Here is a 24,995-nt window from a genome sequence, read left to right as displayed (position 1 = left end):
ACTCTGTATGCCATGGTCTCTCCAGCCCTGTTCCTGCAGCTACCCAGTACTCTGTATAACATGGTCTCTCCAGCCCTGTTCCTGCAGCTACCCAGTACTCTGTATGCCATGGTCTCTCCAACTCTGTTCCTGCAGCTACCCAGTACTCTGTATGCCATGGTCTCTCCAACCCTGTTCCTGCAGCTACCCAGTACTCTGTATGCCATGGTCTCTCCAGCCCTGTTCCTGCCTCTACCCAGTACTCTGTATGCCATGGTCTCTCCAACTCTGTTCCTGCAGCTACCCAGTACTCTGTATGCCATGGTCTCTCCAGCCCTGTTCCTGCAGCTACCCAGTACTCTGTATGCCATGGTCTCTCCAGCCCTGTTCCTGTATCTACCCAGTACTCTGTATGCCATGGTCTCTCCAACTCTGTTCCTGCAGCTACCCAGTACTCTGTATGCCATGGTCTCTCCAGCCCTGTTCCTGTATCTACCCAGTACTCTGTATGCCATGGTCTCTCCAGCCCTGTTCCTGTATCTACCCAGTACTCTGTATGCCATGGTCTCTCCAACTCTGTTCCTGCAGCTACCCAGTACTCTGTATGCCATGGTCTCTCCAGCCCTGTTCCTGCCTCTACCCAGTATTCTGTATGCCATGGTCTCTCCAGCCCTGTTCCTGCAGCTACCCAGTACTCTGTGTGCCATGGTCTCTCCAGCCCTGTTCCTGCATCTACCCAGTACTCTATATGCCATGGTCTCTCCAACTCTGTTCCTGCATCTACCCAGTACTCTATATGCCATGGTCTCTCCAACTCTGTTCCTGCCTCTACCCAGTACTCTATATGCCATGGTCTCTCCAACTCTGTTCCTGCAGCTACCCAGTACTCTGTATGCCATGGTCTCTCCAGCCCTGTTCCTGCATCTACCCAGTACTCTATATGCCATGGTCTCTCCAGCCCTGTTCCTGCAGCTACCCAGTACTCTGTATGCCATGGTCTCTCCAGCCCTGTTCCTGCAGCTACCCAGTACTCTGTATGCCATGGTCTCTCCAGCCCTGTTCCTGCAGCTACCCAGTACTCTGTATGCCATGGTCTCTCCAGCCCTGCTCCTGCCTCTACCCAGTACTCTGTATGCCATGGTCTCTCCAGCTCTGCTCCTGCCTCTACCCAGTACTCTGTATGCCATGGTCTCTCCAGCCCTGTTCCTGCAGCTACCCAGTACTCTGTATGCCATGGTCTCTCCAGCTCTGTTCCTGCAGCTACCCAGTACTCTGTATGCCATGGTCTCTCCAACTCTGTTCCTGCCTCTACCCAGTACTCTGTATGCCATGGTCTCTCCAGCTCTGTTCCTGCAGCTACCCAGTACTCTATATGCCATGGTCTCTCCAGCCCTGTTCCTGCAGCTACCCAGTACTCTGTATGCCATGGTCTCTCCAACCCTGTTCCTACAGCTACCCAGTACTCTGTATGCCATGGTCTCTCCAACTCTGTTCCTGTATCTACCCAGTACTCTGTATGCCATGGTCTCTCCAACCCTGTTCCTGCAGCTACCCAGTACTCTGTATGCCATGGTCTCTCCAGCCATGTTCCTGTATCTACCCAGTACTCTGTATGCCATGGTCTCTCCAGCCATGTTCCTGCAGCTACCCAGTACTCTGTATGCCATGGTCTCTCCAGCCCTGTTCCTGCATCTACCCAGTACTCTGTATGCCATGGTCTCTCCAACTCTGTTCCTGTATCTACCCAGTACTCTGTATGCCATGGTCTCTCCAGCCCTGTTCCTGCAGCTACCCAGTACTCTGTATGCCATGGTCTCTCCAGCCCTGTTCCTGCAGCTACCCAGTACTCTGTATGCCATGGTCTCTCCAACTCTGTTCCTGCAGCTACCCAGTACTCTGTATGCCATGGTCTCTCCAGCCCTGTTCCTGCAGCTACCCAGTACTCTGTATGCCATGGTCTCTCCAACTCTGTTCCTGCATGTACCCAGTACTCTGTATGCCATGGTCTCTCCAACTCTGTTCCTGCAGCTACCCAGTACTCTGTATGCCATGGTCTCTCCAGCCCTGTTCCTGCAGCTACCCAGTACTCTGTATGCCATGGTCTCTCCAACCCTGTTCCTGCAGCTACCCAGTACTCTGTATGCCATGGTCTCTCCAGCCATGTTCCTGTATCTACCCAGTACTCTGTATGCCATGGTCTCTCCAGCCCTGTTCCTGCAGCTACCCAGTACTCTGTATGCCATGGTCTCTCCAGCCCTGTTCCTGCATCTACCCAGTACTCTGTATGCCATGGTCTCTCCAACTCTGCTCCTGCCTCTACCCAGTACTCTGTATGCCATGGTCTCTCCAACTCTGCTCCTGCCTCTACCCAGTACTCTGTATGCCATGGTCTCTCCAACTCTGTTCCTGCAGCTACCCAGTACTCTGTATGCCATGGTCTCTCCAACTCTGTTCCTGCAGCTACCCAGTACTCTGTATGCCATGGTCTCTCCAACTCTGTTCCTGCAGCTACCCAGTACTCTGTATGCCATGGTCTCTCCAACTCTGTTCCTGCAGCTACCCAGTACTCTGTATGCCATGGTCTCTCCAACTCTGTTCCTGCAGCTACCCAGTACTCTATATGCCATTGTCTCTCCAACCCGGTTCCTGTATCTACCCAGTACTCTGTATGCCATGGTCTCTCCAGCCCTGTTCCTGCAGCTACCCAGTACTCTGTATGCCATGGTCTCTCCAACCCTGTTCCTGCAGCTACCCAGTACTCTGTATGCCATGGTCTCTCCAACTCTGTTCCTGCAGCTACCCAGTACTCTGTATGCCATGGTCTCTCCAGCCCTGTTCCTGCATCTACCCAGTACTCTGTATGCCATGGTCTCTCCAACTCTGTTCCTGTATCTACCCAGTACTCTGTATGCCATGGTCTCTCCAGCCCTGTTCCTGCAGCTACCCAGTACTCTGTATGCCATGGTCTCTCCAGCCCTGTTCCTGCAGCTACCCAGTACTCTGTATGCCATGGTCTCTCCAACTCTGTTCCTGCAGCTACCCAGTACTCTGTATGCCATGGTCTCTCCAGCCCTGTTCCTGCAGCTACCCAGTACTCTGTATGCCATGGTCTCTCCAACTCTGTTCCTGCATGTACCCAGTACTCTGTATGCCATGGTCTCTCCAACTCTGTTCCTGCAGCTACCCAGTACTCTGTATGCCATGGTCTCTCCAGCCCTGTTCCTGCAGCTACCCAGTACTCTGTATGCCATGGTCTCTCCAACCCTGTTCCTGCAGCTACCCAGTACTCTGTATGCCATGGTCTCTCCAGCCATGTTCCTGTATCTACCCAGTACTCTGTATGCCATGGTCTCTCCAGCCCTGTTCCTGCAGCTACCCAGTACTCTGTATGCCATGGTCTCTCCAGCCCTGTTCCTGCATCTACCCAGTACTCTGTATGCCATGGTCTCTCCAACTCTGCTCCTGCCTCTACCCAGTACTCTGTATGCCATGGTCTCTCCAACTCTGCTCCTGCCTCTACCCAGTACTCTGTATGCCATGGTCTCTCCAACTCTGTTCCTGCAGCTACCCAGTACTCTGTATGCCATGGTCTCTCCAACTCTGTTCCTGCAGCTACCCAGTACTCTGTATGCCATGGTCTCTCCAACTCTGTTCCTGCAGCTACCCAGTACTCTGTATGCCATGGTATCTCCAACTCTGTTCCTGCAGCTACCCAGTACTCTGTATGCCATGGTCTCTCCAACTCTGTTCCTGCAGCTACCCAGTACTCTATATGCCATTGTCTCTCCAACCCGGTTCCTGTATCTACCCAGTACTCTGTATGCCATGGTCTCTCCAGCCCTGTTCCTGCAGCTACCCAGTACTCTGTATGCCATGGTCTCTCCAACCCTGTTCCTGCAGCTACCCAGTACTCTGTATGCCATGGTCTCTCCAACTCTGTTCCTGCAGCTACCCAGTACTCTGTATGCCATGGTCTCTCCAGCCCTGTTCCTGCAGCTACCCAGTACTCTGTATGCCATGGTCTCCCCACCCTGTTCCTGCAGCTACCCAGTACTCTGTATGCCATGGTCTCTCCAACCCTGTTCCTGCAGCTACCCAGTACTCTGTATGCCATGGTCTCTCCAGCCCTGTTCCTGTATCTACCCAGTACTCTGTATGCCATGGTCTCTCCAACTCTGTTCCTGCAGCTACCCAGTACTCTGTATGCCATGGTCTCTCCAGCCCTGTTCCTGCAGCTACCCAGTACTCTGTATGCCATGGTCTCTCCAACTCTGTTCCTGTTCCTACCCAGTACTCTGTATGCCATGGTCTCTCCAACTCTGTTCCTGTTCCTACCCAGTACTCTGTATGCCATGGTCTCTCCAACCCTGGTCCTGCCTCTACCCAGTACTCTGTATGCCATGGTCTCTCCAGCCCTGTTCCTGCAGCTACCCAGTACTCTGTATGCCATGGTCTCTCCAACCCTGTTCCTACAGCTACCCAGTACTCTGTATGCCATGGTCTCTCCAACCCTGTTCCTGCAGCTACCCAGTACTCTATATGCCATGGTCTCTCCAGCCCTGTTCCTGCAGCTACCCAGTACTCTATATGCCATGGTCTCTCCAACTCTGTTCCTGCATCTACCCAGTACTCTGTATGCCATGGTCTCTCCAACCCTGTTCCTGCAGCTACCCAGTACTCTATATGCCATGGTCTCTCCAGCCCTGTTCCTGCAGCTACCCAGTACTCTGTATGCCATGGTCTCTCCAGCCCTGTTCCTGCAGCTACCCAGTACTCTGTATGCCATGGTCTCTCCAACCCTGGTCCTGCCTCTACCCAGTAGTCTGTATGCCATGGTCTCTCCAACCCTGTTCCTGCAGCTACCCAGTACTCTGTATGCCATGGTCTCTCCAACTCTGCTCCTGCCTCTACCCAGTACTCTGTATGTCATGGTCTCTCCAACTCTGCTCCTGCCTCTACCCAGTACTCTGTATGCCATGGTCTCTCCAACTCTGCTCCTGCAGCTACCCAGTACTCTATATGCCATGGTCTCTCCAGCCCTGTTCCTGCAGCTACCCAGTACTCTGTATGCCATGGTCTCTCCAACTCTGTTCCTGCAGCTACCCAGTACTCTGTATGCCATGGTCTCTCCAACCCTGTTCCTGCAGCTACCCAGTACTCTGTATGCCATGGTCTCTCCAGCCCTGTTTCTGCCTCTACCCAGTGCTCTGTATGCCATGGTCTCTCCAGCCCTGTTCCTGCAGCTACCCAGTACTCTGTATGCCATGGTCTCTCCAGCCCTGTTTCTGCCTCTACCCAGTACTCTGTATGCCATGGTCTCTCCAACTCTGTTCCTGCAGCTACCCAGTACTCTGTATGCCATGGTCTCTCCAACTCTGTTCCTGCATCTACCCAGTACTCTGTATGCCATGGTCTCTCCAGCCCTGTTCCTGCAGCTACCCAGTACTCTGTATGCCATGGTCTCTCCAGCCCTGTTCCTGTAGCTACCCAGTACTCTGTATGCCATGGTCTCTCCAGCCCTGTTCCTGCCCCTACCCAGTACTCTATATGCCATGGTCTCTCCAACTCTGTTCCTGCAGCTACCCAGTACTCTGTATGCCATGGTCTCTCCAACCCAGTTCCTGCAGCTACCCAGTACTCTGTATGCCATGGTCTCTCCAGCCCTGTTCCTGCAGCTACCCAGTACTCTGTATGCCATGGTCTCTCCAACTCTGTTCCTGCAGCTACCCAGTACTCTGTATGCCATGGTCTCTCCAGCCCTGTTCCTGCAGCTACCCAGTGCTCTATATGTCATGGTCTCTCCAACTCTGTTCCTGCAGCTACCCAGTACTCTGTATGCCATGGTCTCTCCAACTCTGTTCCTGCAGCTACCCAGTACTCTGTATGTCATGGTCTCTCCAACTCTGTTCCTGCAGCTACCCAGTACTCTATATGCCATGGTCTCTCCAGCCCTGTTCCTGCAGCTACCCAGTACTCTATATGTCATGGTCTCTCCAACTCTGTTCCTGCAGCTACCCAGTACTCTGTATGCCATGGTCTCTCCAACTCTGTTCCTGCAGCTACCCAGTACTTTGTATGCCATGGTCTCTCCAACTCTGTTCCTGCAGCTACCCAGTACTTAATTTGAGAAACCAAGTGAAATCTGTTTGGGAACATCGACAGTAACATGTTTTCACAACTAAACATATTTCATTAAACTGTTGACAGCCCTTCTCTCTGCATGCTGGAGAAAGGAATGAAGAAGAGAGAGGAGGAGATGGAAACGTACGGTGGTGAGATATTCTGTAACTAAAGGAATGAAGAAGAGAGAGGAGATGGAAACGTACGGTGGTGAGATATTCTGAAGCTAAAGACAATGTGTCAGCCTATTAATTATGAAAACATAAAAAATTACCTATTACTAGGCTATTCAAAATCCAATACAAATCCCCTATAGTTGTAGGCAAACTCTAAATGTGTTTAATTTAGGCTAGATCAATTATGTACCAAAGATGTACCAAAAAATCTGCCGTGTGTAATCTGCAGTAGGCTATGTATTGTATAACAGCACAATCATGATTTGAATTCATGTTTCTTTCCAGGCTTGGGCTCATATATAGGCCTACTGTATCCATAAACTGTCATCTGCAGACGGGTTGTTTTGAATTACTCCCAGACACAAAAACAAACAGGAAGTTTCCTTTTGAAGTTCAGAACTTCAGAAAAGCTTTTTTTAGCCAATTAGGGACTGCAGAGAACAAATAACAAGAAACTGGTACAGTCTAAGCATCCCTTTAAGGTTTAGGTCTCTTCTCTGTGGTTCTGTCAGTGGGATTACTGGACTGGTACTGATGCCCCCTGATCAGGGAGAAAAACACTATTACTTTAAAAAAAAAAGAATATGACTTTAGGGGTGAGAAATAAAGGTATGCTTTTAGAAAAGGTTGGGATTTAATGTGGACTCTGTACCAGACTGTCTCCATCAAATCAATGTTAAGACAATTTAACAGAGCAGGACGGATTAGTAAATGTTATATACCTGTAATAATGATACTGATTTTTAAAATGACAAAATTCCCAAGTTGGCATATATTCAGATTTCTTTCACATTTTTAATAGTGTAATTTACAATGTACTTAAATGTAACCTATTATACAATAAGCCATCTGCAGTTTGTTACTGAAGACGGGGATACCTGAGTGAACCTTAAATAAACGTACCTCATTCAGCTCTGTGTCTGTGTTTAGGAATTCCGTCACCCCACTGATGAGCTTAGAATTCATGAATAAGGCCTCCCCGTACCTAAACATGGAGAACAGACTTTAGTGAAGAAAGGCTTTGACAAACACTGTTGTTCTATTGAGGCTTCGCTGAGCACCCTCCCAAAGAGCTCTGGGGCAGATTAACAATCACACATGTCCTTTTCATTCACTTCTACAGTATCTGGAATCTAATGTACTGTAATCTACTGTAATCACAACACAATACATTTAATGATACTCTACAAAATCCACAAGTACAGTACTGTATATGAATTTGGCAACAAATGGTTAAATAGATTAACTATAATGCAAAAAAGGCACTGAATTATTCAAGCATATATGAGATATAAGTAGAAATAATTGACTGTAAAATATATATGGCATACATACGATACAATAATATCTACTTCATTGTCCATGTACATTTATATTCATTCACTATAAAACATCACTATTGAAACACAGGAAGACTATAATACATCACTATGGAAACACAGGAAGACTATTATACATCACTATGGGAACACAGGAACACTATAATACATCACTATGGAAACACAGGAAGACTATAATACATCACTATGGAAACACAGGAATACTATAATACATCACTATGGAAACACAGGAAGACTATTATACATCACTATGGAAACACAGGAACACTATAATACATCACTATGGAAACACAGGAAGACTATAATACATCACTATGGAAACACAGGAAGAATATAACACATCACTAAGGAAACACAGGAACACTATAATACATCACTATGAAAACACAGGAACATTATAATACATCACTATGGAAACACATAAACACTATAATACATCACTATGGAAACACAGGAACACTATAATACATCACTATGGCAACACAGGAACGTTAGTATACAAGTCACACATATTACAGTCTCTGAGGCCTTGAATCTCTTACCGTGAATTCAAGATGTCCCACTTCTCTCTGAAGTACCTCCAGGCTAAGTGTCTTCCATGCGGGTTCCGTCCCACGTGGATGATGACATCGATGACATCTTGATCTGGGACCAAATCTGAGCTCAGAGAAAGATTCAGCAGCCTGGAGGACAAGAAGAAGAAGAAGAAGAAGAGCTGTGAATAAAATAGTGTATATTAGTGTCCTCATTCAGGACACTGTTGATTTAGGGAATCATCCTCACAATGGTACATCTGGTGAGAGTACAATAAGTACAATAACACATGGTCACCTCTTACTAAATTCACAAGTTTAAAGTACTCTGTGGGTAATGTAGTCCAGCAGTAATCTGACTGAAACAGTCTTTGGGTAATGTAGTCCAGGAGTAATCTGACTGAAACAGTCATTGGGTAATGTAGTCCAGCAGTAATATGACTGATAAAGTCTTTGGGTAACGTAGTCCAGCAGTAATCTGATTGATAAAGTCTGTGGGTAATGTAGTCCAGCAGTAATCTGACTGATAAAGTCTTTGGGTAATGTAGTCCAGCAGTAATCTGACTGATAAAGTCTTTGGGTAATGTAGTCCAGCAGTAATCTGACTGATAAAGTCTTTGGGTGCTGTAGTCCAACAGTAATCTGACTGATACAGTCTTTGGGTAATGTAGTCCAGCAGTAATCTGACTGATAAAGTCTTTGGGTAATGTAGTCCAGCAGTAATCTGACTGATAAAGTCTTTGGGTGCTGTAGTCCAGCAGTAATCTGACTGATAAAGTCTGTGGGTAATGTAGTCCAGCAGTAATCTGACTGATAAAGTCTTTGGGTAATGTAGTCCAGCAGTAATAGGACTGATAAAGTATTTGGGTAATGTAGTCCATCAGTAATCTGACAAACAGTTTTTGGGTAATGTAGTCCAGCAGTAATCTGACTGATACAGTCTTTGGGTAATGTAGTCCAGCAGTAATCTGACTGATAAAGTCTTTGGGTAATGTAGTCCAGCAGTAATCTGACTGATAAAGTCTTTGGGTAATGTAGTCCAGCAGTAATCTGACTGATAAAGTCTTCTGGCAGTGAAAGTATAACATGGATCGCATATTTCATGTCAGCAGTCACAATAGACACAGTCAGGCCATAGAGCTTTCAACATCAGTATCAACATCCAGTGGGAGAACAAGATTCCTGGCCTGGCTGAGGTGCTTCTGTCAAGTCAAGTGATCCACTTCTGCTGTTAAACTAGTACATAAAGAGACACATTAAGACAGACTCAGTCTGGAGGAGAACGTTGCTATAGAAACACATTAAGACAGACTCAGTCTGGAGGAGAACGTTGCTATAGAAACACATTAAGACAGACTCAGTCTGGAGGAGAACGTTGCTATAGAAACACATTAAGACAGACTCAGTCTGGAGGAGAACGTTGCTATAGAAACACATTAAGACAGACTCAGTCTGGAGGAGAACGTTGCTATAGAAACACATTAAGATAGACTCAGTCTGGAGGAGAACGTTGCTATAGAAACACATTAAGACATACTCAGTCTGGAGGAGAACGTTTAAATTCAATGACCAAAAATACAGTTTTAATACCATGTATCAGCAGCCTCAGAAAGTATGAAGCTGATGAGACCGTATCAAATGTAGATATATCCGGTTATGCAAATAAGACGAAAATGTCGAGCAGGCAACAGAAATGATATTACAGAAAAAGACGCCGCCACGGTGTATAGGTTTCCAATCTGCATTTACATGCAGGGAGGGTAACCACGACACGTTGCTTCACCAGGAACTCACACTTCTTTTTGTTCTGATATATCTCCTCTGTTTCTCTTCACCATTTTACTCTGTGCTCTTGAACTGATAGGATGATGACGTTTTATACCTCAACCAACGGGCTTTGTGCAACAGACTTCTAAAACACCAAGACGTGTGTCAGAGGAAGAGCAACTGCCTCCGTATTATTCAATCGCTCAACATACTCTATGTGAGAGCTCCAGTCTTCTGTTGTAATCAATCTAACGCTTAGTGAACAGATACACTTTGAAGTGTGAAACCACACAGCGAATAGCAATGTATTCAGTGTAGAATCCACGTCGTGTTGGATGTGTTTTGATAAGGGATCTGTATTCTATTCTTAACTGTCGTGATTCATATTCTCACCCAGATACTCAGTCATCCTCCTACATTTAGATGGACCTTTCAGTCATTCAGCACACACTCTTATCCAGAGCCACTTACACTAGTGAGTGCATACAATTTAGTCAGTTATCAGTTCCCGCCTTCATCCGCCTTTCCAGACGTTTGGGAGACGGGACTCCTGTATCCGCCTGGTCAGACGTTTGGGAGACGGGTCTCCTGTACCCGCCTGGTCAGCCTTTTGGGAGACGGGTCTCCTGTACCCGCCTGGTCAGCCTTTTGGGAGACGGGTCTCCTGTACCCGCCTGGTCAGCCTTTTGGGAGACGGGTCTCCTGTACCCGCCTGGTCAGCCGTATGGGAGACGGGTCTCCTGTACCCGCCTGGTCAACCGTTTGGGAGACGGGTCTCCTGTACCCGCCTGGTCAGCCGTTTGGGAGACGGGTCTCCGGTACCCGCCTGGTCAGCCTTTTGGGAGACGGGTCTCCTGTACCCGCCTGGTCAGCCGTTTGGGAGACGGGTCTCCTGTACCCGCCTGGTCAGCCGTTTGGGAGACGGGACTCATGTACCCGCCTGGTCAGCCTTTTGGGAGACGGGACTCATGTACCCGCCTGGTCAGCCTTTTGGGAGACGGGTCTCCTGTATCCAATTATCATTCGACTCTGTTTCCTGATCTCACATCTATTATGTGTAAATAACACAGAACACACCCTGTGGAGATGGAACATTATGTTCCTGTTATTTCCTCTAAGTTTCTTAACACTGATTTCTGAGCTCATGTTGCACCACCATCCACAGATCCCCAGCCGCTCACACACCGCTACGACAAAACATATTTTCCCTTCCCGACCGACCCAACCGACCAACCAGACGACAGAAAATAAAATGGCCCCCAACACAGGAAATGATTTCGTCCTTCTGAGTCTTCTGGGAGTGTAAAAAGGTCGCCGCCGGAGCTGTGTTGAGACGACCTCATTTTAGAGCAGGCTGAACACGGTCTATCAGGGAAGGCAGGGTTTATCCAGCGCTGAGATCACATCATGCATTAATAAAAACATTCAGGAGAAGGATACAATTTAGTCCAAGGGTGCAGAGGAGACAGAAATCAATACTAAATGCAGGGCCCATCTATTCCAGCCCCAGAGCCTCAGAGCCCCAGAGCCCCAGAGCCTCAGAGCCTCAGAGCCTCAGAGCCTCAGAGCCTCAGAGCTGGAAGGCATATCTTGTCTATCCTGTCCAGTTTTCTTGTCTGTAGATGGAGTATCACTTACGTGCCTAAGATAACCCCCCTGCAAACACACAAACAGGCGACTGTAACACACAGCCCTACACAGAGACACTCCATCCACTGCAGTGTTTCAAGGCGACTGTAACACACAGCCCTACACAGAGACACTCCATCCACTACAGTGTTTCAAGGCGACTGTAATACACAGCCCTACACAGAGACACTCCATCCACTGCAGTGTTTCAAGGCGACTGTAACACACAGCCCTACACAGACACACTCCATCCACTAAAGTGTTTCAAGGCGACTGTAACACACAGCCCTACTCAGACACACTCCATCCACTACAGTGTTTCAAGGCGACTGTAACACACAGCCCTACACAGAGACACTCCATCCACTACAGTGTTTCAAGGCGACTGTAACACACAGCCCTACACAGACACACTCCATCCACTACAGTGTTTCAAGGCGACTGTAACACACAGCCCTACACAGACACACTCCATCCACTGCAGTGTTTCAAGGCGACTGTAACACACAGCCCTACACAGAGACACTCCATCCACTACAGTGTTTCAAGGCGACTGTAACACACAGCCCTACACAGACACACTCCATCCACTACAGTGTTTCAAGGCGACTGTAACACACAGCCCTACACAGACACACTCCATCCACTACAGTGTTTCAAGGCGACTGTAATACACAGCCCTACACAGACACACTCCATCCACTGCAGTGTTTCAAGGCGACTGTAACACACAGCCCTACACAGACACACTCCATCCACTACAGTGTTTCAATGCGACTGTAACACACAGCCCTACACAGACACACTCCATCCACTGCAGTGTTTCAAGGCGACTGTAACACACAGCCCTACACAGACACACTCCATCCACTACAGTGTTTCAAGGCGACTGTAACACACAGCCCTACTCAGACACACTCCATCCACTGCAGTGTTTCAAGGCGACTGTAACACACAGCCCTACTCAGACACACTCCATCCACTGCAGTGTTTCAAGGCGACTGTAACACACAGCCCTACTCAGACACACTCCATCCACTACAGTGTTTCAAGGCGACTGTAACACACAGCCCTACACAGACACACTCTTCCATCCACTACAGTGTTTCAAGGCGACTGTAACACACAGCTCTACACTGAGACACTGCATCCACTGCAGTGTTTCAAGGATACTGTAACACACAGCCCTACACTGAGACACTCCATCCACTGCAGTGTTTCAAGGCGACTGTAACACACAGCCCTACACAGACACCCTCCATCCACTGCAGTGTTTCAAGGCTACTGTAACACACAGCCCTACACAGACACACTCCATCCACTGCAGTGTTTCAAGGCGACTGTAACACACAGCCCTACACAGACACACTCCATCCACTGCAGTGTTTCAAGGCGACTGTAACACACAGCCCTACACAGAGACACTCCATCCACTACAGTGTTTCAAGGTGACTGTAACACACAGCCCTACACAGAGACACTCCATCCACTGCAGTGTTTCAAGGCGACTGTAACACACAGCCCTACACAGACACACTCCATCCACTGCAGTGTTTCAAGGCGACTGTAACACACAGCCCTACACAGACACACTCCATCCACTGCAGTGTTTCAAGGCGACTGTAACACACAGCCCTACACAGACACACTCTTCCATCCACTGCAGTGTTTCAAGGCGACTGTAACACAGAGCCCTACACAGAGACACTCCATCCACTGCAGTGTTTCAAGGCGACTGTAACACACAGCCCTACACAGACACACTCCATCCACTACAGTGTTTCAAGGCGACTGTAACACACAGCCCTACACAGACACACTCCATCCACTACAGTGTTTCAAGGCGACTGTAACACACAGCCCTACACAGACACACTCCATCCACTGCAGTGTTTCAAGGCGACTGTAACACACAGCCCTACACAGAGACACTCCATCCACTACAGTGTTTCAAGGCGACTGTAATACACAGCCCTACACAGACACACTCCATCCACTGCAGTGTTTCAAGGCGACTGTAACACACAGCCCTACACAGACACACTCCATCCACTGCAGTGTTTCAAGGCGACTGTAACACACAGCCCTACACAGACACACTCCATCCACTACAGTGTTTCAAGGCGACTGTAACACACAGCCCTACTCAGACACACTCCATCCACTACAGTGTTTCAAGGATACTGTAACACACAGCCCTACACAGACACACTCTTCCATCCACTACAGTGTTTCAAGGATACTGTAACACACAGCCCTACACAGACACACTCCATCCACTACAGTGATTCAAGGCGACTGTAACACACAGCCCTACACAGACACACTCCATCCACTGCAGTGTTTCAAGGCGACTGTAACACACAGCCCTACACAGACACACTCCATCCACTACAGTGTTTCAAGGCGACTGTAACACACAGCCCTACACAGACACACTCCATCCACTGCAGTGTTTCAAGGCGACTGTAACACAGCCCTACACAGACACACTCCATCCACTGCAGTGTTTCAAGGCGACTGTAACACACAGCCCTACACAGACACACTCTTCCATCCACTACAGTGTTTCAAGGCGACTGTAACACACAGCCCTACACAGACACACTCCATCCACTGCAGTGTTTCAAGGCAACTGTAACACACAGCCCTACACAGACACACTCCATCCACTACAGTGTTTCAAGGCTACTGTAACACACAGCCCTACACAGACACACTCCATCCACTACAGTGTTTCAAGGCGACTGTAACACACAGCCCTACACAGACACGCTCCATCCACTACAGTGATTCAAGGCGACTGTAACACACAGCCCTACACAGACACACTCCATCCACTACAGTGTTTCAAGGCGACTGTAACACACAGCCCTACACAGACACACTCCATCCACTACAGTGTTTCAAGGATACTGTAACACACAGCCCTACACAGACACACTCCATCCACTACAGTGTTTCAAGGCGACTGTAACACACAGCCCTACACAGACACACTCCATCCACTACAGTGTTTCAAGGCGACTGTAACACACAGCCCTACACTGAGACACTGCATCCACTGCAGTGTTTCAAGGTGACTGTAACACACAGCCCTACACTGAGACACTCCATCCACTGCAGTGTTTCAAGGCGACTGTAACACACAGCCCTACACAGACACCCTCCATCCACTGCAGTGTTTCAAGGCTACTGTAACACACAGCCCTACACAGACACACTCCATCCACTGCAGTGTTTCAAGGCGACTGTAACACACAGCCCTACACAGATACACTCCATCCACTGCAGTGTTTCAAGGCGACTGTAACACACAGCCCTACACAGAGACACTCCATCCACTACAGTGTTTCAAGGCGACTGTAACACACAGCCCTACACAGACACACTCCATCCACTACAGTGTTTCAAGGCGACTGTAACACACAGCCCTACACAGACACACTCCATCCACTGCAGTGTTTCAAGGCGACTGTAACACACAGCCCTACACAGAGACACTCCATCCACTACAGTGTTTCAAGGCGACTGTAACACACAGCCCTACACAGACACACTCCATCCACTACAGTGTTTCAAGGCGACTGTAACACACAGCCCTACACAGACACACTCCATCCACTACAGTGTTTCAAGGCGACTGTAATACACAGCCCTACACAGACACACTCCATCCACTGCAGTGTTTCAAGGCGACTGTAACACACAGCCCTACACAGACACACTCCATCCACTACAGTGTTTCAAGGCGACTGTAACACACAGCCCTACACAGACACACTCCATCCACTGCAGTGTTTCAAGGCGACTGTAACACACAGCCCTACACAGACACACTCCATCCACTACAGTGTTTCAAGGCGACTGTAACACACAGCCCTACTCAGACACACTCCATCCACTGCAGTGTTTCAAGGCGACTGTAACACACAGCCCTACTCAGACACACTCCATCCACTGCAGTGTTTCAAGGCGACTGTAACACACAGCCCTACTCAGACACACTCCATCCACTACAGTGTTTCAAGGCGACTGTAACACACAGCCCTACACAGACACACTCTTCCATCCACTACAGTGTTTCAAGGCGACTGTAACACACAGCTCTACACTGAGACACTGCATCCACTGCAGTGTTTCAAGGATACTGTAACACACAGCCCTACACTGAGACACTCCATCCACTGCAGTGTTTCAAGGCGACTGTAACACACAGCCCTACACAGACACCCTCCATCCACTGCAGTGTTTCAAGGCTACTGTAACACACAGCCCTACACAGACACACTCCATCCACTGCAGTGTTTCAAGGCGACTGTAACACACAGCCCTACACAGACACACTCCATCCACTGCAGTGTTTCAAGGCGACTGTAACACACAGCCCTACACAGAGACACTCCATCCACTACAGTGTTTCAAGGTGACTGTAACACACAGCCCTACATAGAGACACTCCATCCACTGCAGTGTTTCAAGGCGACTGTAACACACAGCCCTACACAGACACACTCCATCCACTGCAGTGTTTCAAGGCGACTGTAACACACAGCCCTACACAGACACACTCCATCCACTGCAGTGTTTCAAGGCGACTGTAACACACAGCCCTACACAGACACACTCTTCCATCCACTGCAGTGTTTCAAGGCGACTGTAACACAGAGCCCTACACAGAGACACTCCATCCACTGCAGTGTTTCAAGGCGACTGTAACACACAGCCCTACACAGACACACTCCATCCACTACAGTGTTTCAAGGCGACTGTAACACACAGCCCTACACAGACACACTCCATCCACTACAGTGTTTCAAGGCGACTGTAACACACAGCCCTACACAGACACACTCCATCCACTGCAGTGTTTCAAGGCGACTGTAACACACAGCCCTACACAGAGACACTCCATCCACTACAGTGTTTCAAGGCGACTGTAATACACAGCCCTACACAGACACACTCCATCCACTGCAGTGTTTCAAGGCGACTGTAACACACAGCCCTACACAGACACACTCCATCCACTGCAGTGTTTCAAGGTGACTGTAACACACAGCCCTACACAGACACACTCCATCCACTACAGTGTTTCAAGGCGACTGTAACACACAGCCCTACTCAGACACACTCCATCCACTACAGTGTTTCAAGGATACTGTAACACACAGCCCTACACAGACACACTCTTCCATCCACTACAGTGTTTCAAGGATACTGTAACACACAGCCCTACACAGACACACTCCATCCACTACAGTGATTCAAGGCGACTGTAACACACAGCCCTACACAGACACACTCCATCCACTGCAGTGTTTCAAGGCGACTGTAACACACAGCCCTACACAGACACACTCCATCCACTACAGTGTTTCAAGGCGACTGTAACACACAGCCCTACACAGACACACTCCATCCACTGCAGTGTTTCAAGGCGACTGTAACACAGCCCTACACAGACACACTCCATCCACTGCAGTGTTTCAAGGCGACTGTAACACACAGCCCTACACAGACACACTCTTCCATCCACTACAGTGTTTCAAGGCGACTGTAACACACAGCCCTACACAGACACACTCCATCCACTGCAGTGTTTCAAGGCAACTGTAACACACAGCCCTACACAGACACACTCCATCCACTACAGTGTTTCAAGGCTACTGTAACACACAGCCCTACACAGACACACTCCATCCACTACAGTGTTTCAAGGCGACTGTAACACACAGCCCTACACAGACACGCTCCATCCACTACAGTGATTCAAGGCGACTGTAACACACAGCCCTACACAGACACACTCCATCCACTACAGTGTTTCAAGGCGACTGTAACACACAGCCCTACACAGACACACTCCATCCACTACAGTGTTTCAAGGATACTGTAACACACAGCCCTACACAGACACACTCCATCCACTACAGTGTTTCAAGGCGACTGTAACACACAGCCCTACACAGACACACTCCATCCACTACAGTGTTTCAAGGCGACTGTAACACACAGCCCTACACTGAGACACTGCATCCACTGCAGTGTTTCAAGGTGACTGTAACACACAGCCCTACACTGAGACACTCCATCCACTGCAGTGTTTCAAGGCGACTGTAACACACAGCCCTACACAGACACCCTCCATCCACTGCAGTGTTTCAAGGCTACTGTAACACACAGCCCTACACAGACACACTCCATCCACTGCAGTGTTTCAAGGCGACTGTAACACACAGCCCTACACAGATACACTCCATCCACTGCAGTGTTTCAAGGCGACTGTAACACACAGCCCTACACAGAGACACTCCATCCACTGCAGTGTTTCAAGGCGACTAACACACAGCCCTACACAGACACACTCCATCCACTACAGTGTTTCAAGGTGACTGTAACACACAGCCCTACACAGAGACACTCCATCCACTGCAGTGTTTCAAGGCGACTAACACACAGCCCTACACAGACACACTCCATCCACTGCAGTGTTTCAAGGCGACTGTAACACACAGCCCTACACAGAGACACTCCATCCACTACATTGTTTCAAGGCGACTGTAACACACAGCCCTACTCAGACACACTCCATCCACTACAGTGTTTCAAGGATACTGTAACACACAGCCCTACACAGACACACTCTTCCATCCACTACAGTGTTTCAAGGATACTGTAACACACAGCCCTACACAGACACACTCCATCCACTACAGTGATTCAAGGCGACTGTAACACACAGCCCTACACAGACACACTCCATCCACTACAGTGTTTCAAGGCGACTAACACACAGCTCTACACAGACACACTCCATCCACTGCAGTGTTTCAAGGCGACTGTAACACACAGCCCTACACAGACACACTCCATCCACTGCAGTGTTTCAAGGCGACTGTAACACACAGCCCTACACAGAGACACTCCATCCACTACAGTGTTTCAAGGCGACTGTAACACACAGCCCTACACAGACACACTCCATCCACTGCAGTGTTTCAAGGCGACTGTAACACACAGCCCTACACAGAGACACTCCATCCACTACAGTGTTTCAAGGATACTGTAACACACAGCCCTACACAGACACACTCCATCCACTACAGTGTTTCTAGGCGACTGTAACACACAGCCCTACACAGACACACTCCATCCACTACAGTGTTTCAAGGTGACTGTAACACACAGCCCTACACAGAGACACTCCATCCACTGCAGTGTTTCAAGGCGACTGTAACACACAGCCCTACACAGACACACTCCATCCACTACAGTGTTTCAAGGCGACTGTAACACACAGCCCTACACAGACACACTCCATCCACTACAGTGTTTCAAGGCGACTGTAACACACAGCCCTACACAGACACACTCTCCATCCACTGCAGTGTTTCAAGGCGACTGTAACACACAGCCCTACACAGAGACACTCCATCCACTGCAGTGTTTCAAGGCGACTGTAACACACAGCCCTACACAGAGACACTCCATCCACTGCAGTGTTTCAAGGCGACTGTAACACACAGCCCTACACAGAGACACTCCATCCACTACAGTGTTTCAAGGCGACTGTAACACACAGCCCTACACAGAGACACTCCATCCACTGCAGTGTTTCAAGGCGACTGTAACACACAGCCCTACACAGACACACTCCATCCACTACAGTGTTTCAAGGCGACTGTAACACACAGCCCTACACAGACACACTCCATCCACTACAGTGTTTCAAGGCGACTGTAACACACAGCCCTACACAGAGACACTCCATCCACTACAGTGTTTCAAGGCGACTGTAACACACAGCCCTACACAGACACACTCCATCCACTACAGTGTTTCAAGGCGACTGTAACACACAGCCCTACACAGACACACTCCATCCACTGCAGTGTTTCAAGGCGACTGTAACACACAGCCCTACACAGAGACACTCCATCCACTACAGTGTTTCAAGGCGACTGTAACACACAGCCCTACACAGACACACTCCATCCACTACAGTGTTTCAAGGCGACTGTAACACACAGCCCTACACAGACACACTCCATCCACTACAGTGTTTCAAGGCGACTGTAATACACAGCCCTACACAGACACACTCCATCCACTGCAGTGTTTCAAGGCGACTGTAACACACAGCCCTACACAGACACACTCCATCCACTACAGTGTTTCAAGGTGACTGTAACACACAGCCCTACACAGACACACTCCATCCACTGCAGTGTTTCAAGGCGACTGTAACACACAGCCCTACACAGACACACTCCATCCACTACAGTGTTTCAAGGCGACTGTAACACACAGCCCTACTCAGACACACTCCATCCACTGCAGTGTTTCAAGGCGACTGTAACACACAGCCCTACTCAGACACACTCCATCCACTGCAGTGTTTCAAGGCGACTGTAACACACAGCCCTACTCAGACACACTCCATCCACTACAGTGTTTCAAGGCGACTGTAACACACAGCCCTACACAGACACACTCTTCCATCCACTACAGTGTTTCAAGGCGACTGTAACACACAGCCCTACACTGAGACACTGCATCCACTGCAGTGTTTCAAGGATACTGTAACACACAGCCCTACACTGAGACACTCCATCCACTGCAGTGTTTCAAGGCGACTGTAACACACAGCCCTACACAGACACCCTCCATCCACTGCAGTGTTTCAAGGCTACTGTAACACACAGCCCTACACAGACACACTCCATCCACTGCAGTGTTTCAAGGCGACTGTAACACACAGCCCTACACAGACACACTCCATCCACTGCAGTGTTTCAAGGCGACTGTAACACACAGCCCTACACAGAGACACTCCATCCACTACAGTGTTTCAAGGTGACTGTAACACACAGCCCTACACAGAGACACTCCATCCACTGCAGTGTTTCAAGGCGACTGTAACACACAGCCCTACACAGACACACTCCATCCACTGCAGTGTTTCAAGGCGACTGTAACACACAGCCCTACACAGACACACTCCATCCACTGCAGTGTTTCAAGGCGACTGTAACACACAGCCCTACACAGACACACTCTTCCATCCACTGCAGTGTTTCAAGGCGACTGTAACACAGAGCCCTACACAGAGACACTCCATCCACTGCAGTGTTTCAAGGCGACTGTAACACACAGCCCTACACAGACACACTCCATCCACTACAGTGTTTCAAGGCGACTGTAACACACAGCCCTACACAGACACACTCCATCCACTACAGTGTTTCAAGGCGACTGTAACACACAGCCCTACACAGACACACTCCATCCACTGCAGTGTTTCAAGGCGACTGTAACACACAGCCCTACACAGAGACACTCCATCCACTACAGTGTTTCAAGGCGACTGTAATACACAGCCCTACACAGACACACTCCATCCACTGCAGTGTTTCAAGGCGACTGTAACACACAGCCCTACACAGACACACTCCATCCACTGCAGTGTTTCAAGGCGACTGTAACACACAGCCCTACACAGACACACTCCATCCACTACAGTGTTTCAAGGCGACTGTAACACACAGCCCTACTCAGACACACTCCATCCACTACAGTGTTTCAAGGATACTGTAACACACAGCCCTACACAGACACACTCTTCCATCCACTACAGTGTTTCAAGGATACTGTAACACACAGCCCTACACAGACACACTCCATCCACTACAGTGATTCAAGGCGACTGTAACACACAGCCCTACACAGACACACTCCATCCACTGCAGTGTTTCAAGGCGACTGTAACACACAGCCCTACACAGACACACTCCATCCACTACAGTGTTTCAAGGCGACTGTAACACACAGCCCTACACAGACACACTCCATCCACTGCAGTGTTTCAAGGCGACTGTAACACAGCCCTACACAGACACACTCCATCCACTGCAGTGTTTCAAGGCGACTGTAACACACAGCCCTACACAGACACACTCTTCCATCCACTACAGTGTTTCAAGGCGACTGTAACACACAGCCCTACACAGACACACTCCATCCACTGCAGTGTTTCAAGGCGACTGTAACACACAGCCCTACACAGACACACTCCATCCACTACAGTGTTTCAAGGCTACTGTAACACACAGCCCTACACAGACACACTCCATCCACTACAGTGTTTCAAGGCGACTGTAACACACAGCCCTACACAGACACACTCCATCCACTGCAGTGTTTCAAGGCGACTGTAACACACAGCCCTACACAGACACACTCCATCCACTGCAGTGTTTCAAGGCGACTGTAACACACAGCCCTACACAGACACACTCCATCCACTGCAGTGTTTCAAGGCGACTGTAACACACAGCCCTACACAGACACACTCCATCCACTGCAGTGTTTCAAGGCGACTGTAACACACAGCCCTACACAGACACACTCCATCCACTGCAGTGTTTCAAGGCGACTGTAACACACAGCCCTACACAGACACACTCCATCCACTGCAGTGTTTCAAGGCGACTGTAACACACAGCCCTACACAGACACACTCTTCCATCCACTGCAGTGTTTCAAGGCGACTGTAACACAGAGCCCTACACAGAGACACTCCATCCACTGCAGTGTTTCAAGGCGACTGTAACACACAGCCCTACACAGACACACTCCATCCACTACAGTGTTTCAAGGCGACTGTAACACACAGCCCTACACAGACACACTCCATCCACTACAGTGTTTCAAGGCGACTGTAACACACAGCCCTACACAGACACACTCCATCCACTGCAGTGTTTCAAGGCGACTGTAACACACAGCCCTACACAGAGACACTCCATCCACTACAGTGTTTCAAGGCGACTGTAATACACAGCCCTACACAGACACACTCCATCCACTGCAGTGTTTCAAGGCGACTGTAACACACAGCCCTACACAGACACACTCCATCCACTGCAGTGTTTCAAGGCGACTGTAACACACAGCCCTACACAGACACACTCCATCCACTACAGTGTTTCAAGGCGACTGTAACACACAGCCCTACTCAGACACACTCCATCCACTACAGTGTTTCAAGGATACTGTAACACACAGCCCTACACAGACACACTCTTCCATCCACTACAGTGTTTCAAGGATACTGTAACACACAGCCCTACACAGACACACTCCATCCACTACAGTGATTCAAGGCGACTGTAACACACAGCCCTACACAGACACACTCCATCCACTGCAGTGTTTCAAGGCGACTGTAACACACAGCCCTACACAGACACACTCCATCCACTACAGTGTTTCAAGGCGACTGTAACACACAGCCCTACACAGACACACTCCATCCACTGCAGTGTTTCAAGGCGACTGTAACACAGCCCTACACAGACACACTCCATCCACTGCAGTGTTTCAAGGCGACTGTAACACACAGCCCTACACAGACACACTCTTCCATCCACTACAGTGTTTCAAGGCGACTGTAACACACAGCCCTACACAGACACACTCCATCCACTGCAGTGTTTCAAGGCAACTGTAACACACAGCCCTACACAGACACACTCCATCCACTACAGTGTTTCAAGGCTACTGTAACACACAGCCCTACACAGACACACTCCATCCACTACAGTGTTTCAAGGCGACTGTAACACACAGCCCTACACAGACACACTCCATCCACTGCAGTGTTTCAAGGCGACTGTAACACACAGCCCTACACAGACACACTCCATCCACTGCAGTGTTTCAAGGCGACTGTAACACACAGCCCTACACAGACACACTCCATCCACTGCAGTGTTTCAAGGCGACTGTAACACACAGCCCTACACAGAGACACTCCATCCACTACAGTGTTTCAAGGCGACTGTAACACACAGCCCTACACAGACACACTCCATCCACTGCAGTGTTTCAAGGCGACTGCGGTGCGAAGGACAGGGCCCTTTGAAATTAGAGATATTTCATATCAATAGAAAAGAGAAGGTCTAGATGAGCCTCTAACGTCTAGATGAGCCTCTAACGTCTAGATGAGCCTCTAACGTCTAGATGAGCCTCTAACGTCTAGATGAGCCTCTAACGTCTAGATGAGCCTCTAACGTCTAGATGAGCTTCTAACGTCTAGATGAGCCTCTAACATCTAGATGAGCCTCTAACGTCTCGATGAGCCTCTAACGTCTAGATGAGCCTCTAACGTCTAGATGAGCCTCTAACGTCTAGATGAGCCTCTAACGTCTAGATGAGCCTCTAACGTCTAGATGAGCCTCTAACGTCTAGATGAGCCTCTAACGTCTAGATGAGCCTCTAACGTCTAGATGAGCCTCTAACGTCTAGATGAGCTTCTAACGTCTAGATGAGCCTCTAACGTCTAGATGAGCTTCTAACGTCTAGATGAGCCTCTAACATCTAGATGAGCCTCTAACGTCTCGATGAGCCTCTAACGTCTAGATGAGCCTCTAACGTCTAGATGAGCCTCTAACGTTTCCAAGTGACTGAACCGACGTGTTCATATCCTTGTATAGTAACTGTATGAACACACAGAGTGTCTTCAGAAAGCATTCACACCCCGTGACTTTTTCCCACATTTTGTTTCAGTTACAGCCTGAATTTAAAATGGATTACATATAGATTGTGTGTCACTTGTCTACAAACAATACCCCTTGATGTCAAAGTGGAATTATGTTTACAAGTTAATTAAAAAAAATGTAAAAGCTGAAATGTCTTGAGTCAATAAGTATTCCACCCCTTTGTTATGACAAGCCTGAATAAGTTCAGGAGTCAAAATGTGCTTAACAAGTCACATAATATGTTGCATGGACTCACTCTGTGTGCAATGATGTTGTATAACACCATTTTTAAATGACTACCCCATCTCTGTGCTCCACACATACAGTTATCTGTAAGGTCCCTCAGTCGAGTAGTGAATTTCAAGCACAGATTCAACGACAAAGACTAGGGAGGTTTTCCAATACCTCGCAAAGAAGGGCACCTAAAACATTGAATATCCCTTTGGGCATGGTGCAGTTATTAGTTACACTTTGGATGGTGTATCAATACACCCAGTCACTATAAAGATACAGGCATCCTTCCTAACTTAGTTGACGGAGAGGAAGGAAACTACTCAGCGATTTCAAGAATGAGGCCAATGGTGACTTTAAAACTGTTACAGAGTTCAATGGCTGTAATAGAAGAAAACTGAGGATGGATCAACAACATTGTAGTGACTCCACAATACCGACCTAAATGACAGAGTGAAAAGAAGGAATCCTGTATAGAATAAAAATATTCCAAAACATGCATCCTGTTTACAAGAAGGCAGTTAAGTAAAACTGCAAAATATTTGGCAGAGAAATTTACTTTATGTCCTGAATACAAATGGCTGCATCATATTATGGGTATGCTTGTCATCGGCAAGGATTAGGGAGTTCTTTAAGATAAAAAATAAATGGATCAGGACCTAACATGAGGACAAC

The 24,995-nt window shown here is 48.6% G+C and overlaps 1 protein-coding gene across 1 annotated transcript in view; it reads right to left on the bottom strand.

Annotated features, from left to right (window-relative positions):
• The window catches only part of LOC120032113 (thyrotropin-releasing hormone-degrading ectoenzyme-like), a 113,026-nt gene that overhangs the window by 5,328 nt on the left and 82,703 nt on the right, over positions 1 to 24,995 (bottom strand). The window contains exons 10-11 of the mRNA XM_038978055.1: positions 8,158 to 8,298; positions 7,179 to 7,260 (exon numbers count right to left, since the gene is read on the bottom strand). Coding sequence (XP_038833983.1) covers positions 7,179 to 7,260; positions 8,158 to 8,298 — 223 coding nt within the window. The remainder of the gene's footprint in view (positions 1 to 7,178; positions 7,261 to 8,157; positions 8,299 to 24,995) is intronic.

This window comes from Salvelinus namaycush, chromosome 38 (assembly GCF_016432855.1).
Source record: "Salvelinus namaycush isolate Seneca chromosome 38, SaNama_1.0, whole genome shotgun sequence".
Lineage (NCBI taxonomy): Eukaryota > Metazoa > Chordata > Actinopteri > Salmoniformes > Salmonidae > Salvelinus > Salvelinus namaycush.
The sequence above is the reverse complement of the archived record's forward strand: the minus strand, read 5'-3'. Positions and strand labels throughout refer to the sequence as shown.